At 45.5% G+C, this 16,709-nt stretch overlaps 1 protein-coding gene across 3 annotated transcripts in view; it reads right to left on the bottom strand.

Moving 5' to 3' along the window:
- The window catches only part of TECPR2 (tectonin beta-propeller repeat containing 2), an 879,235-nt gene that overhangs the window by 723,391 nt on the left and 139,135 nt on the right, over positions 1–16,709 (bottom strand). For all 3 annotated transcript variants that reach the window (XM_069638097.1, XM_069638099.1, XM_069638098.1), the window contains one exon: positions 1,858–1,990. In XM_069638097.1, the coding sequence (XP_069494198.1) occupies positions 1,858–1,990 (133 nt within the window). The remainder of the gene's footprint in view (positions 1–1,857; positions 1,991–16,709) is intronic.

The raw sequence follows: 16,709 nt of genomic DNA, 5'->3' as shown, positions 1-16,709 counted from the left end.
TGTTTCTGATTGAGTGAACCTCCAGGGTTAAACACAGATTCAATTTAAATCTCAGAAACTCGGCTCTTGCTACTGGGTCCGGAAATGTATTCAGATAAAGAGGGAGCCTAGATCTGGGTTTGTCAAAAAGCGTATGAGATTCTGATAGCTTTGCCATCCTCATTAGATTTCTCGTCCGAATCCAATCACATTGTTTCATACGCATTTTGACTTACTCTGGGTTCTGGATAAGATCAACAGAGCAATCCGAATTCACCAGGATTTCATCACATTTTAAACTAAGCACATTTAAAAAAAGCATTGTCAGCTTTTTTCAGCAATACTGCTGCATCCTCATATAGCAAGCCCTCTGGAGAATCAAGGATTAACCTATACATCGAGATCCATCTCCACTCCATCATGGCCAATGAAGAGGACAAGCCCAACTCATATCTTAAACACCCAAAGGGGACACAATCGGGCAGATTCAAAAGACCTCTTCCAAATCTTGTCTTTGTTTTTCCCCCAAATAATTTTCATATATAAGGGCTTCGACTCCAAGCCAAAAAGAATTACAGGGGCCACTTTTCCAATGTAAAACCTCACTAATGGTTGGATAGAAAATGTACACAGTTTAGAGTAAATTCTTTTCATCTGGGCTCCCAAGCTAATTATCTTATGATCCAAAATCACAAGAAGATGACTCATTGTAGGAAAGGCTCGGATTACTGCCCCCAGATAGGTTAACTCAGTTACCAGTTCGAGTGGGCGATTATCCAATGATCAACTATAAGACTTGAGTATCTTATTCGGGTGTTTAAAAACCAACACCTTCGATTTGTCTGAACTGTGTCCATTGAAACTAACAGGCTAAAGTTTGAACGAGGGGAACCGGTTGGGCCTAAGTGACATTTATGAATGCTATGCAAAGCAAGTCCGAGCTGGGTGAAGGGAACCTGAGGGGAGAACAGAACTGTATTGAGTTAATACTGAAGCAAGAGAAGCCTATTTTGACTCTAGATCCAGGGCCCTGGGAAGGGAATTGTACCAATTGTCCTCTAGCTGCTTGGAAGGATACCGAAGTAGCAGACCTTTGCCAGCCATCCTTCATGCAGTTATTCTCTGGTCCTGTGGCTTATCCAGAAGGCAAGGGCATTGCTGAGGAACCTACAGCCATCCTGACTTATTTTGGTACACTGTTTTTTCGTGGAACATTCATATTTCCCCTCACTAGTTATTGTATAAACTCAGGTCAGGCAATAGGGTTATTAGACACTTCTTTATCTGTATTAGGACTGTTTTATTTAATGGTCGAGCTTGCCCTCAGTTTAATGATAGGAAGTCTCCAACCCCTTTAAAACCAACCAATAAAGATTTTAAAAGTTGCATCACTGTGTTGTTTCCGTACTTTTGATACCATGGGTTCCTCACATATACAAAGATATAATCATCCTGCACAGTGATCACACCTTTTTCCATGTCTGGAGGAAGAAGCTCCTCAAAGCCTGCTTTTTCATTCTGGAAATTGTAATCCTGAACAGTAAGCAAGGACAAACTAGACTAGTGGAGGTGCTCTCGCCAGCCCTGAAGTTCTTCGTAGTGGGTTGTGGGCATGGTAGGGAGGGGGATAGAGATCAAGTGCTGTTAATTTAAGTCATTATAAACCATACCATCATAAAGCAAGCACGCCTTCGTAAACCTTACAGCATCAACCGCACCTCACTTTCAACTTTAATACCTGTAGTTAAATCCCAGGAAATTGGCACTGCTTCAAACTGTATTTTTTAATTATACAAGAACACAATGCAAGTAAAACAAACTTTCAAAAGAAAACTACGGGAAGCGTGAATTAACTTCAGCAATCTTTAGAGAACAGACCTTTTGATGCTAATCCTTCAGGCCTATTGGAAATTCTTAGAATGTCTCGATCACCTTTCAGTAGAAAGATTTCATTATCTGTGCAGGAAACAGATACAATGTCCCCGAAGCCCTCCAAACCACCAATAACAGCCTGTCAAAAAAAAGAAATAACAGTATTCAAAATGCTGCTGCTGCAAACCAATCAAGACAGTGTAAAGTTTATGGAATTAAAAACACATGTTTACAAGATCTTAGTTGTTAAACAAAGTGCATTTATTACAGATTATGGAACTTACCAAATACAAACATTTTCACCTTGTTCAATAAAGTTTGTATAAGCGCAAACACTAACTTGTGCAGCAGTTCCAACCATTACACTGCAGTCTTTTCTTATAATCACATTATTTAAAGGGGTGAAAAGGAAAGATTTGTTTCAAGGTGTTCCAGGACAGGCACACGCTTTGAATTTAACTCATCTCCCTACATAACTTTGTAGGGACAGATAACACAGTAGTTAAATACTGGGAAGCAACAGCATATACAGACAGGCTTTAAGAAACCAGAGAATGTAAGGAGAATGTGCAGACCAAAAGACGCATCGAGCCTGGAAGATTTGACGATCAAGTAAAACCTGCAAAAGGCATAGCCCACATTGCCGCCCAGGTCTACTGAACACCATGAAGTCTCTCAGGACACGAATATAGACTAGACACAGACTCCGCCCCCTCCCCTCGCCAGCTAATGGATCTTGGAATCCAACCTACTGGTTACCTTTTCTGACTCCCCACGTATGAGAAACCTGAAGGTATCTCACCCGCTAGTCCCCGGGGATCTGTCACCCAGGTGGCCAGGACACAGCCATCGCTTTTGGGCCCAGTTCCTGGGGGTGGACCAGTGAAGGAGGAACACCTGGATGAGGGCTCTTCGGGGAGTGGGACGCTGGATGTTGAGGCGCGGTATCCCCTTCCCTGTAACACCTTTTCCCCATCCTACCAGGTAGGATGCTTAGGAACTCAATCCTCCGCCCCCCAACCCCCTTTCCAAACACAAACACTTTCTCACGGACAGCTCACTGTGAAGGAAAATTGACTAACACCCGAGCCGTATACCCGACATGTCCCAAAACAATGGTCAGGCAGAGTCAGGCAATTACTGATCATTACACACACCCGACTTCCATCACACTTCCCCACACAGATAAAAGGCGGAACACGAAAGCACACTCTGAGCAAGGCAAAGCACATGAGGAAGCAGCAGCTCCAGGATGGCAGTTTAATACGAGGAGAAAGACAAGACCAGAGAGGGCTGCAAGAAGGGAAATGCCCTTGACCTTTCCACAGGAAAACCGTTACTTTCACAAGCCTTTGAGATTAAGAAACATAAGAGCTGGAATTAAAGCTGAGGAAACCAGCACTGTGTGTCGGCGGTACACAGGGCTCTCCCGGTTTGATGCAAAGGCGGGAAGGACATTTGCCGCCGTGGTACTGTCCTTGGCTACTACAACAAAGCAACGCCAGTAAAAGTATGCACGGCCGGTGAGTCGGAGAGACTGATGGCAGACTGGTCTGTGTTAGAACCAAGGTTGCAGGCAACATTGCATGGAGTAATCTGAAAAGAACAGTGTGTGAAGCATATGTGATGAGCGATGCAAATATAATTGAACATCAAAAGAGTGACTGAACTTTTGAAGCCAAGATAGATACAGTGTACAATTTGGTCCAGGACCACGTCAGTGCTCATTCGAAGGTCTCTGTTAGGTATCCAACTGAGAGGTGGCAAATCTAAAAAGGAATTGTGAGATCGAAGTGGTCATGCAACAGGTCAAGCTAAACCCTGTGCACATTCAAAAGTCTTAGATAGTTAATACAAACTGAAATTTGTCCGAGCACGAGTGAGGGAGACTAACTGTGGAAGTATCTGAGCCCGGCTGCAGGGGATCCGGGGTGACCCATGAGTCACCCGAGAAAGAATATTGTATGAACATTGGAATAGGGGATCTGAGCCTGGAAGATGGGGATCCAAAGCAACGATCATTGTATAAAAGCGATCTGAGCCCGGCTGACTGGGATCCAGCGTGAAGAGTGAATCACCGGAATTGAGTGCTTGTAAGAGGAAAGGAACTTTTAGCTTGTTTTGGTACATCAGGCCCTCTGAAACAAGAGTGTGCCATGCGCGAGTGAACTGTCTTGTCCCGTGCTGAAAACGTGGAGAAGGAAGGCCAACAGCCTGAACATCCTACATATCATTTTTGTGAACACTGCTTTCTTTCTTTTTCATAAGCACTACCCCACACAATTTGTATTTAGAGGTAAGGATTGGCAATATGTTTTTTTAGTATAGGCCCCTTTGACGAGACTCCACTAGGACTGCATTATTATTATTTGATGGTTGTAGCTTGCTCCCATCTGTAAATTTAGCATTAGATCAGTGTTAATCACACCCTTGTTTAAGTTCAATAAACACCCTTGAACTGTGGTCACTTGTGTCTGTCTTACTGTTGATACCATGCCTTCCTTACACACGCCACAGAACTGTATTGGGCATTACCATCCTATTTAAACAATTTTTGCTCACAATGGCCAGATTTCAGTTTATGGTTGGTCAACATCGGTTATTACCAAGCCTAGCCACCGTAGTCCCCTGCCACAACTACGCTCCTACCTCATACCTACCACATTCACTGTAATCATGTTTCGGTCTATCTTTATTCTCCTTCTTATAATTCCCTCTATTTTTATCAGGCAGCTCCAACTGACCCCCTCTTCCTCCATTATTCCATGCCATCACTTTATTCTCACCACCTCCAAATGCTCTTGAACAGCACTGCTTACCCCACTTATCTCTCTCAGTCACATCATTCCCCTGAATTGACACGCATCCAATTTACCTTTGTTAATTAAGACAATATGTAAGAGTCTCCTTCCTCATAGATCACTTTGACTCCCATCAGCCCCCAAGACAGAGTTAAACTAGCTCCCCTTTGTACCAATGGGCCTGCCTTCTTCAAAGCCCCTGCATATCCAAAAAGGGCAGTAGCGTGGGTCTTATTATTTAAAGACACTCCATGCACCGTCACCACCATTTCATCTCATCCCCTCTTCCATTAAATATGTACTGTGTTCAGTCTGCTAGCCTCATCGCCTGTTACCATAACTTTAATTCACATTCCCTGGAGCTCTGCACAGTTTCCCAGGAACTAGAACCCATACTGGAATCCCTGCCTACTGTGTCCAGTTCACACTCATGAAGGACTTTAACCTGTCAACATGACCATCGCCTATCTTTTTCAACTGGACTCCTCCTATGGGAACACTTTGGTCACCCTCCACCACAGCCTAGCCACATTTATGGCATCTCACTTGATTAAGTCTCCCCACTCTTCTCTGGTATCCAGACCTCGCCGCACACTATTGAATCCTCGATGATTCCCTCTTGAGCTTCACGGGGACCACCGCCATTCTAGCCTTCCCGCGCTTCCCAATCGCCAAGCCCAACTTGCGGCCTGACTCCAGGACTCCCTATCTTTATCAATCTAGTTCTCTTCTGGTAGAGGTCTCTTGTGTGAAATTCCCACTCCTTGCGAGACCTCCGATACTTTTTGCTGGACACCTGGATTTTTCAACTAATTTTCCTGGGTGAGTGGGAACACCCCTCCTTTTACTCTGGTGTAAGGACGTTTTTTGGCCCCTATTTGGGATTTCTTTTTGGAGACATGCTTTCCTCCGATTTTTAGGCATCTACTTTTTAGCAAAGCAACACACAGCAATGTACCTTTTGCACAACATTTTAAAAACATTTTCATCGCAGACTGCAATCACAGCCCAGATAAGACCCAACATATACCAAAGATGGTGGCCTTACTTTTTTAAGCCGTGCACAAGATGGCTTGTCCTTTCTGTCCTATTCTTCGGTCATTCTGGGTGGGAGAAGGTACATTTATCCTTTTGTCCTTGGCAGGATGCTCATGCAAAGCCTGAGAAGGTTCCCCGAGTGACCAGGCAGGACAGGAAGTGGGGGGAGGTCAACTGAAAAAAATCCCCTGCCTCTTGCCCTGCAGTGTGCCTGGCTGAAACCAGTTAAAACTGGAAGGCTGGCTGTCCTCATTGGACAGCCACCCCAAAGTCTGAATGGTACATGGGATATGATTGGTGTACTCCGTCTGTGTTCATGTTCTGACCTGAATAAAACTTGAGGTCCTGGAGCAGAAACTCGGGGCAAGAAGATTCCAAAGGGGAGGACAAAGAAGGATGTTGCCAGCACTTCCAACGACCACCAGAGCCTGTTCAGTAGCATCTGCTGTCTGGAACTCATCACTCCAATCAACAGGGAAGATCTGCAGAAGACTACTTCCTCCCATAGACTGGTGGGCCTAATCAGTCTTGAGACAACCTACAATTTGCACCACCCCCAGAAGAGCTGCGACCCCAGGGCCTGCAAACCTCCAAAATCTGTGGTCCTGTATTGCATGACGGTGCAATGTGACAGGAAGCGCGATTTCGCCTGCAACTTCAAGTGCATCCTTCCAAGACTACAACAATGCGAAATGGCTCCAGAGAGTCCCCTCACAGGGGAGGACCAAGATACGGTGTAGAGTTGACCGCCGCGACAAACGTCAGTGCACCGAGCCTGCAGAAAGCATCAACCAGCCAACACCTTGCAGATCCGTCGCTGGGTGTCCCCCGGTGCGAGTGCTGTTGTAGGATCCACCAAAGTCCCCTTCTATCTGTCACCAGGCCGAAGAAGAGGAGACTGGGTCTGCTGGCATCTCACCGCTGGACCCGTCCTGCAGCAACGACCTCTTCACTTCAAGGTACTGTTCACTCAAGGTATAACCTACCTCGGGTCTGCTTGTGTCATTCTACGACTCTGGGGGCTGCAGATAGCTTGTATCTTTCTACCCCTCAGACTTCCTTAGAGTATCATTGAGGGACAACCCTTTTTACTCTTAGCGGTAAAACTGCCTGCCCTCTGACACTGGTCCTTGAGGCATCACTTCAGGGGGTTATCCTAACTTCCCGGAGCCTAATTGGAACCACCAATTCATTTACCTGCAACTCTAGCGGATCTGCCTCTTTCCGAATTTTCTTTGTTTTTTTGTCAACTCCCAGCCACCGGCAGCCTGGTGACTCATCAGAACTTTCAAAAGACCCATACTAGATAGGGTTTTGACTATTGAAGCAAGATTGGGCTAAAGGTATAAAAAGTTATTCAGGAGTTTGGAAAGTTTGTATATATATGTTTCCGGTTGGTTCACTATGCGATTTACTATTCTAAAAGCTATTGTAATATTGCAAGTTATCCTACTTTGTATACATTCTGAAGGATTGGGAGTGTCCCAGTCAACTGCGCTGCAAGTGTTGCGGTGTTGGAAAGCACTGTTAGTCGCACCGGGGACAGTCAATGGTGCGTCTCCCTGACACACTGGACAGATCAGTAAAGTGCAGGCACACAGTCACACGAGGCGCCTCACAAACCAGAAATAAGAACTAGCATTTTCAGACGAGTCATTACATATGATTTTTCTATTAGAACCATGAGAATAAAATCAATAAGGTTCTTTACAGCATAATCAGTGAGTTGGTGAGAGTGTAAGCACACAAATTGATGTAATGGTAAAAAATAAGAGGCATAGTAGGGTAAGCCCTAACAACTGAAATGGCGACACTAAATGAGTGCCCAAAACAACAGTATTTAGGAAAATGGGAGTTTCCTAATAGTCCTATCAAATTAATATGCCTAGCCAACACATGTTTCGAGCATCTGCTCTTACACAGGGATAAAATGTTTGTTTTCCCAAACTGTGAAATTTAAAATGACTTGTGCATGGATATAGGAGGGGATGCCTGTTGGACATCCGGCGAAATGCCTGCTACCTAAGTCAGTAGCCTTGTGAGTGTGGTGGGCACTGGCCGATAGGCTGACCCCATGGTATTCTGTACGATCAGTGAATGTACTGTGCTATCCACTGCATACACTATATAATGTTTAGATGGCACGTACAAGCGTGCAGTTGTAACACCAGGGAAGCGGTATGATCAACTACAAGCCCTCTTCACTCCTGTAAGGAACTCGTGGTGGCAACAGTAAAGACAGACACAAGTGATCACAGTTCAAGGGTGTTTATTAAACTGCATGCAGGGGTGAGAAAAACACCTAATCTAAACCTAAAGCTATGATGGGAGGACGCTATGACCATCAAATTATAATAAGGTAGTCCTAGTTGCATCTGGTCAAATAAAAAGTGCTTATACTAAAAGAATATTGCCAATCCTTATCACTAAGTTACAAAAAGAATGAGGGAAAACGTTCTCTCTTTTCTGGTGAAGTAGTCTCAAAATGATAAGTCAGGATGGTATGGCTGGGTCTCCCTTCGCCATGTTTCAAGCACGGTACGAGGCAGAACTCCTGAGCACAGCACACTCCTGGGCCTCTACAGCACGAGGCTCACAATTCCAATTCAACGATACCAGAACCTTCAGGGGCCAAGTCTCTTTTCTGAAAGTCCTGCTGGTTCAAAACAACAAAGAAACAAATGTTCCTTCTGTCGTCTCGCACCTGATCGATTGCTCCTCACCCTTAGGATCTCCCTTTGCCGGGCTTGGATCCTCCTTGCAAAGTGGGCCTCCCTCCGTCGAGTTCACTACGGCCTTTCAAATATAGCTCGTAAGATTCAGGAGCCTTAATGCCTTTTTAACCATTTAACTGCCAAGGGTTTTCCCACCAGTGCCAAGGCTTTTTTTGGTGATTTCGGTATGTCGCCATTCAATCCCTTTTTGTTACACGAGATATCTTGGGCAAATTTGGCCCCCTTTTTTGGGGGGGCTCAGGTGTTCTCAGCATCCATAGTTGTCCTCAGGTGTCTCTAGTGCCCATTTTGTGATCCTGTACAAGTCCAATTTGTTTGAAGAATAGAGTCACAGCCACTGCCCATTCTGTTTTCTCCCCGCCCATCAAACATGTCCACCATTCTTCTTCCTCGACTGTAGTTGAGTTAGCCAGGAATTTCATTAAATAAAATTTCCCTTGCTTCTTGGGTACCCTTACACACCAACAAAAGGCCCCTTTCATTCCCCCATGTAGGCAGGGGTGAGAATTAAAAAAAAAAAAAAGAAATTGAGTTTTTTCAGAAAATTACAATAAAATGATGTACAAAGAAGCCTGTGGTTTTTTCCTTGTAAGAGCTAGGAACAAATGGTTTGCTGTGCTGCATTTACCATTTTCCAGGCTTTCAAGAACAGGTTGAGTGGAAACCAAAAAAATATTTTGATATGGTTACCAGCCGTTTTGAGAGAGGTAGGCGATTTTGGCCATTTTTTCCAATAGGACCTGCATGGATGGAATAGAAGAGGAGGGTAGGAAAGCTGAATGGGGAGACAGAAAGGCATACATTTCTGAAAAGTAGACAAAATTACAAGTTTAGGAAGGGGTGATTTGCGCAGGTCAGGCAACAACTATGTAGGGAATAATTCCCATAGTTTGGGGGAAAATGACAGATAAAAAAGGTATGTGGTAGACATGGTTGGTCCGGTACACCAATGGCTTCTGTGAATTTTGAGAAAAACAATGCCCCGCTACATTCCCCTTAACACCCCCCCCCCCCGCGGCTCTTCCAGTTACGAAATCACACATTTTACGTAATGTTTCGCAAAACAAGCAATACCACAAGCCAAAATCTGAGCCATGGTACACAGGTTTTTTATGCTTACGGCTTGAACAGATGCAGATGCACTTAGCATGTGTAAGTAAGGAAAGCAAATGTGGTGAGGAATGGCAGGCATACATTTTTTGAAAGAGCACAGGTAGACCTTTTGAAGGGTATGTGACTTGTGCAAGTAACAAAAGTGTATAGTGCCTAAAGCAGCGACTAAATGTAGGTCACATTTGGGAAACGAAAGGGTTGTGTGCCAAAGTGCAGCAGTAAATGTTCAAAAATGGTATGAAAACCATGCAAACACAACAAAGGTCTTACCTTCCAGCGTTCCCACAGGGTCCCGACGAAAACGGTACCTCACATGTGTGGGTGCACCTACCAGGGCGCCAAGGGGAAAGGCTAAACCACTGGTAACCCCAAGTCTTTCGCCAGAGCAGATTGTGGGATTTTGCTCTTGTGGACAACCTACAGATTTGGGCCTAGGGAGTCGAAGCCACCAAGGAAAACAGGGAACTTCATGCTTTTCCGAAAAGAAGACACCCGTGTGAATCTACAGGGGTCTGACTTGCGCAAATCGCCCCAGAATGTATTCCCCACAATCCCCGGCAAAGTCCGAAATTCTGAGAAAACCCCCCCAATTTTCAAACATTTCTCTTTGTTCACCCACCGAAACACCAACAACACATGTCCTATCTTCCCGGGCGCAAAAAGAAAAGGCTAAACCACTGCTATCCCCCAAAGGGTTTGGGGAGCCAGCCTGCAGGTTTGGGCCTGAGGTGTCGCAGCCACGTAGGAAAACAGGGGAACCCCATGCATTTTAGAAAAGAAGTCACCCATGGGAATCCACAGAGGTCTAACTTGCGCGAATCTGCCACAGAATGTATTACCCACAAGCTCCGGCAAAGTCCCAATTTTAGGGGGAAAAAACACAATTTTCAGACATTTCCCACCTGGAAACTACTGAAATACGACTAAGTATGTCACATTTGGGAAACTAAAGGGTTGTGTGCCAAAGTGCAGCAGTAAATGTTCGAAAACGGTATGAAAACCATGCAAACACAACACATGTCCTACCTTCCCACATTCCCACAGGTGTCCAGATGAAAAAAGTGCCTCACATGCATGGGTTCACCTACCTGGGTGGAAAAGAAAGAGTGTTGATCATCCACAAGTCCAACGGCACCCCCAGGGAGCCCCGGGAGGGTCCCCATCCATTCCCGGGGGGAAATTCTACAATGCTGCCTAGCCAGAACTCCAGGATGGTCGGGGGTGATGTCCCTGGCTTTGGGTGGTTGTCCCTCATATGGTTTGACCATCCACAAGTCCAGCAGCGGTTTCAGGGAGTCTAGGCCAGCTCTCCATCCTTTCCCAGTGGCAGAAGGTGTATTGCAACCCAGCCAGAGCTCAAGGATGGTCGGGATGATGTTCCAGGCCTTGGGCACCCATCACCCATGTGGGTCAACCATCCCCAATCCCAGCCTGGAGCTCTGGCTTGGCTGCGTTACAGCTTCTCCCTCTGGGAAAGGCGCTGGGCTTGGGGATTGTCGACCCACATGGGAGACGGGTGTCTAAGGCCAGGGACATCACCCACGACCATCCTGGAGGTCTAGCTGGGATGCGTTACAGAATCTACCTCCGGGAAGGGAGGGGGCCCTGCCGGAGCTCCCTGGGACTGCCGCTGTATTTGGGGATGGTCAACCCACATGGGAGACAGCCGGCCAAGGTCATTACCCCTTGCTGGCCTGCGTTACAGCTTCTCCCTCTGGGAAAGGACGGGGAATGTCCAGGGCCTTCCTGGAACACACGCTGGGCTTGGGGAAGTTCAACCCACATGGGACACTGGGTCATCTTATTGTGTGTGTGCATCTGTACTAACTACAAGAGTGCATTATGAGATATATAGTTCTATAGGGCCACTGCATTGGGTGCTTTGAGAGGCAGGTATTTCTGTGGCAGTATATCTAATGAGTGAAAGAGTGCATTTAGTAACATATTATCCTATTTATGATAGGAATGCATAACACACCACAGACAAACTAAATTTCATCAAGGTACGATAAAGGACACTACACAGCCAGTACCACTCCATGGTGACACTATGAGCCAAAGGCATCGATCTAGCAGAATAGTCGGACCTTGATGACTTTCCAAAATTGCAAAAAGCTGTCCATCTTGTGGATACTCTGCGGCAGGGCGTTACACAATATTGGGGCAATTACCAGAAATCAATGGTCTCCTCTATGTCTGAAATTAGAGGTTGGGATAACCAACATCATCTTATCTTTCAAATGCAAAACTTGTGATGAAAAAGATCTGTTAAGTTTGGTCTATGCGGATGCCAGATTAAGGAGACATTTAAAAGTGAGAGAGGATTTTGAAATCAATCTGTCTGCCCACTGGAAGCCAATGAAGCGAGCAACACTGCGCAGAAGTAGGATTGTGGCGAGATGGGTGGAAAATCAAATGGACTGCTGCATTTTTAATTTTTTATAATTGTTTGATTTGATATACCGGATTTACCAGGCTACCCACTTGAGGAGCATTAAGGCTGGATCAGGACACACACACTGATTCTTTAACTGCACCTGGCATAGTACGTAGACATATCAGATGTCAGCAGCCAAATCATGACAGAATTTGGCCATATAAGGTGGCACCTGGCATATGATGGTAGTACCAGGGCATGTTAGGCTGCTGATACGCACTTGACTGTATCTGGGCACATAAGGTTGCAAGAGGAATTATATACAGCCATCCCCATTGATTTTACCAATGCTCCTTTGACTTGTCAACAAAAAGTTTGATTGCGTTTCCCTAAACCGTAACAAAATAATTTCAGTAAAACTTTCCCATGAGTTACTTACAGGAGTGAAGAGGGCTTGTAGTTGATCATACCGCTTCCCTGGTGTTACAACTGCACGCTAGTATATGCCATCTAAACTTAAAATGAGTGTATGCAGTGTTTGCGGTGGCGCAGAGCTGATTGTTTGGGCAACTCCAGCTATTTAGGGTCTGCTGGGGAGGCGGCAGGCCGCTTGTCCCTGACCATCTAGCCTTGCAAAGAGCCTGTGACTGGACTATCTTCACCGCCCGTGCGTTAAGTGTTGGCATACAAATGTACTTCCTGTGGTGTAAGGCAGACAGCCTGCGCTGATTGTAATTTAAAGATGAAACTGAATAATCAGCGGAAATGTACATTAAGATCTCTTGCACGTAAGTGCGCAGCCCCAACTTAACTAAGTTGGCACTGCTCACAACCCCAAACCAAAAAAAGGACAAATTGAGGGTGCAACAGGGCTTACAACCAAAAATCTCTGATTTTCTCCCCTTGGCTGTTGCCGCTAAATCCTGACATCAGCCTCTATTCATCTAACGGGGAGGGGAACAACTGTTAGAAGAAAATCTGAGCCCAGGATGATAATAATCAATCACTCCTAAACATATGTTGAAGGCTTCACCGAGAATCATTAGGAGGGGGCCTTCCCCAGAAGGTAGATGATACTGACTTTGGGAATATCATTCGAACAAACCTTTCAGCAAGTCTGTAACTTGGAAAGGCTGTTCTCCTCGACTGACTCTTCAGAATTATCTAGTGAGGATGAGAGTATCCCGTTATCCAAGGCAATAAGGTATGCCAAGGGGGAAAAGAGTGATGCCCCAGTACACAATCGGTGAAAGACTGCATGACCAAGGTAGACGCCCTCCACCTATTGTGTAATAAGATGGCGGAGGAACAGCGAGACATGACATTTCTGCTTGCAAGGCTGACCAACCATTTTCTGGCGGTACATCAGCAGACCACACTGACTACGCCCAATCAAACACAGGGCCATGCGCTGGAATTAGGGCCAGACACTCCCATTCCCCATCTGAAACCCTGTGTTAGGATTAACATCATACATGAGCGTCGCCTCTCAGATTCCTGTTATGAGCTCCCCGCAGTAGAGGATAAGGAGAGCATAACGTAAGAAGGAGCGGACACACTTTGAGGAAGAATCCAGGATTAAAGGGGGCTTCAAGGAACATCACCTCCAGCATGCTAATAAAGGGAGAAGCCGAGATAGGCCCTGCCGGGTGGGAGCCTCCAAAAAGGGTACCCGTGCCATATAGGCACAGGGGGACGGCACTAAAAGGGAGGTCTACCTAACAGGCCCTCTGGATAATTGGATTCAGTATGGGGTGTCACAACCCACTCTCTAAGTAGCGCAACCCGCAGTGAGGGACGAGATCTATGAAGCCGTAGCAGTATCCGAGGAATTCTTCCAACCATTGCACCTCTCTGTTGTTCAACAAGACGGACAGAAAGATACAGCCGTCGGAAGAGGAGACACACCCAGGATTCTGCGGCTGTAGAGACAGGAAAAAACACAAAGTCAAAACCTTTAATGCATAGGCTGAAACCTCCTCCCCTCTTCTTGTAATCGAACCCACCTGGAGAATTTCTTAAGAATGCTACAATCTGGAAGGTGTTATTGGTGGTTTATAGTGAAGAGACCGAAAAAAAAAATATCGAAAAAAAAGGTCGAACCAAAAAATCTCGGGGAAAAATAAAAAGAATAAAAATTGAATTTTTTTTTCAATACGTTTTTTTTCGAAATCGGGTGGTTCCCCCAACCCCCTTTTTTCATTTTTTTTACCCCTTTTTTTTTTTACTTACCTGACCCCAAAAATACATATAAATAAAAAATTCGATATTTTTTTTTCCGATATTTTTTTTTCGATATTTTTGTCATTCGATATTTTTTTCAGCCTTTTGACTGGCCACCGTTATTGGTTCCCAACAATCCCTAGTCTCTGTATCAGAATCTAGAAAAAGCAACCCAAGATATAAACGTTGCCAACAAGAACAAAGGACTATAGGGGGCAAGGAAATATGGCAAAAACAGTTTTCACAATACCTGAATGAAGAATGCTCTTGTCCGTAGTAGATGTGAGTAGCTGTAGGCAGACAGTAAGTAATGTTTGGCAGTCTTCCCAACAACCTATTCCCGACGGCATGAGTACGCCTAATGTCAGATGATCCCAACAGACCTACCCCACCAGCACGAGGATGCCCAAGGGAAGCACCCAGCAGCACAGCGTCTCTAGTCCTGGTGCCAGTAAAGCGTATCCACAAGAGTTAGTATGGAAAAAACTGCGTTGAAGCCAAAAGCAGAATATGAGAGTTAACAAGGAAGTCCTTCAAGCAATCCGGGTCCTATTAACGTGCGGGCAATATAGAATGCAACGTAAGGAAAAGGAAATCCGTTGCGCTGTCTGAGGTTCAGTAACGTGCAGGCATTTCAGGATGCAACGTAAGAAAAAGAAGTCCGTTTTGCTATCCGAGGTTCAATAACGTGCGGGTAATACTTGGAATCAGCAGAGGGGGAAGCAAAGAATATCCAGTAGCGTTCCGAGTCCTGTCAGCAGGAGTTCCAGCAGCAAGAGGGAATAGGGATAACGGGACAGAATACGAGGAGCAGGAGGGGCTAAACAAGGAATAGAAGGATTACACAAACAAGCGTGACTAAGACAAGGAACAGGGAACTAGGTCAGGAAACAGATGCTAGAAAGACAAAGTGGGCCAAAACTTCAATCAGAAGCGCGGACTTTGGAAGACAGCCGTTTTTTAAAAACAATCTGTGTACATCTCCGCACGTAACGGTGGTCAGCTGCGAAACTGCTTCCGGATGATCGCCGTCTACGTGGAGGCACAAACCGTCACCATAGCAACCTGTACCTAAACAGGAACGGTGAACGGCGTGAAAACACAGAGCAAGTGTGAGATTGGATTAAATGCCTCGTACCTTCCCTATTTCGTGCAGGAACGGAACGGGGCTGATTCATGACAAGGGGCGCCCCTATGTAAGCCAAGTTTCTGGACCCAAGGCTTGCAACGGTCGTGCAGGCGTCAGTAAGGGGAAGGTCCGAGAGGACAGATCCCGGTCTCCAGAAGCGACAAGCCATGTCCTATGGGGAAGACGGCACACATGCTGTTACTGCACGAGAAACTGCCCCTGCCCTCGCTCAAAACATTGCAACAGTGAATCTGAAGCCACGATTACCTGTAGGAAAGTGGGTGATACTGTCCGAACTGTATCCGGCACTTGATAGCCCCTTCCTAAATCGTACCAATCTGATGATCCTGTGGTCATTGATCCCTAAACTGGTGAATCTCAGTTCAACTGATAAGACATGTATAGAGCTACCAGCGGTAGGTGAACACTACAAATGGGCACTTATTGAGTTTGTATCGCCGGCTGTGGTAGCACTCCTGTGCTCTTGCACTATTTATTTATTTAGAAATGTATATAGCACACCAAGCCCAAAGGCATCTACTCGCTTTTCTTGACAGAAAACAAGCATAGCGAGTTGCAAGGGTTACACAGTTACATGAATATTATATGCAGTACAATACTTAGTGCTCATAACGAGTCAGGTAATTCTGAACGTTAATACATTACAGTACTTAATAATTATGAGGAGTCACGTTACAAGTTACTATGATGGAACAGTACAGTACAATAATAAGTGATCATGACAAGTCAGGTTACTCTAATAGTAGATACAGTGCTAAGTGATTATAATGAGTCAAGTTGTATGTTGCGGGTTACAGGGGCAGGTAGATTGTGGTTATTACTACAGTACAGGCACAATGTAAGTCTGTGGTGCAGTGTGCTGTCGGAGTGAGTGGACCAAGAGGTTATTTCAGTAGTTCCAGAGTGAAGAGCTGTGTTTTGAGGTGTTTCTGGAAAGCCCAGTAAGAACTTTCGGATCTTAGTGATGCTGGTAGGTTGTTCCATTGTTTAGCAGCCACCAGGGGAAACCAGCTACCACCGCCGTTCTGAAGCTTGAAACGTGGTGTGGCAAGGCAGTGTCCGTAAGGTGAGCACCTAGGCCTAATGGAGTGATTGTGGGCAAATTTATTTGTGAGATATTTAGGTGCTAGTTTGTTGAGTCATGACAAATGTTTTAGTTCAGATGCGCTCAAGGATAGGTAGCCGGTGAGCGTTCATCTGGTAGCTGAAATGTGGGACTTTTTAGGTATGTTCAGAGCTGCAGTCAGAGCTTTGTTTTGTATCACCTGGAGTTTATTGATATTCTGGACGTTGGTGCCCGCACAGAGAGCATTGCAATAGTGTAGTCTAGTCAATATTAGGGCTCTAGCTAAAATGATGCAGCTGTCGGGTGATAGGAACGGTCTACAGGCAGTAATGAGCTTGGATGTGTAGGCTGCGGC

This window comes from Ambystoma mexicanum, chromosome 14 (assembly GCF_040938575.1).
Source record: "Ambystoma mexicanum isolate Mex_15411 chromosome 14, UKY_AmexF1_1, whole genome shotgun sequence".
Lineage (NCBI taxonomy): Eukaryota > Metazoa > Chordata > Amphibia > Caudata > Ambystomatidae > Ambystoma > Ambystoma mexicanum.
The sequence above is the reverse complement of the archived record's forward strand: the minus strand, read 5'-3'. Positions and strand labels throughout refer to the sequence as shown.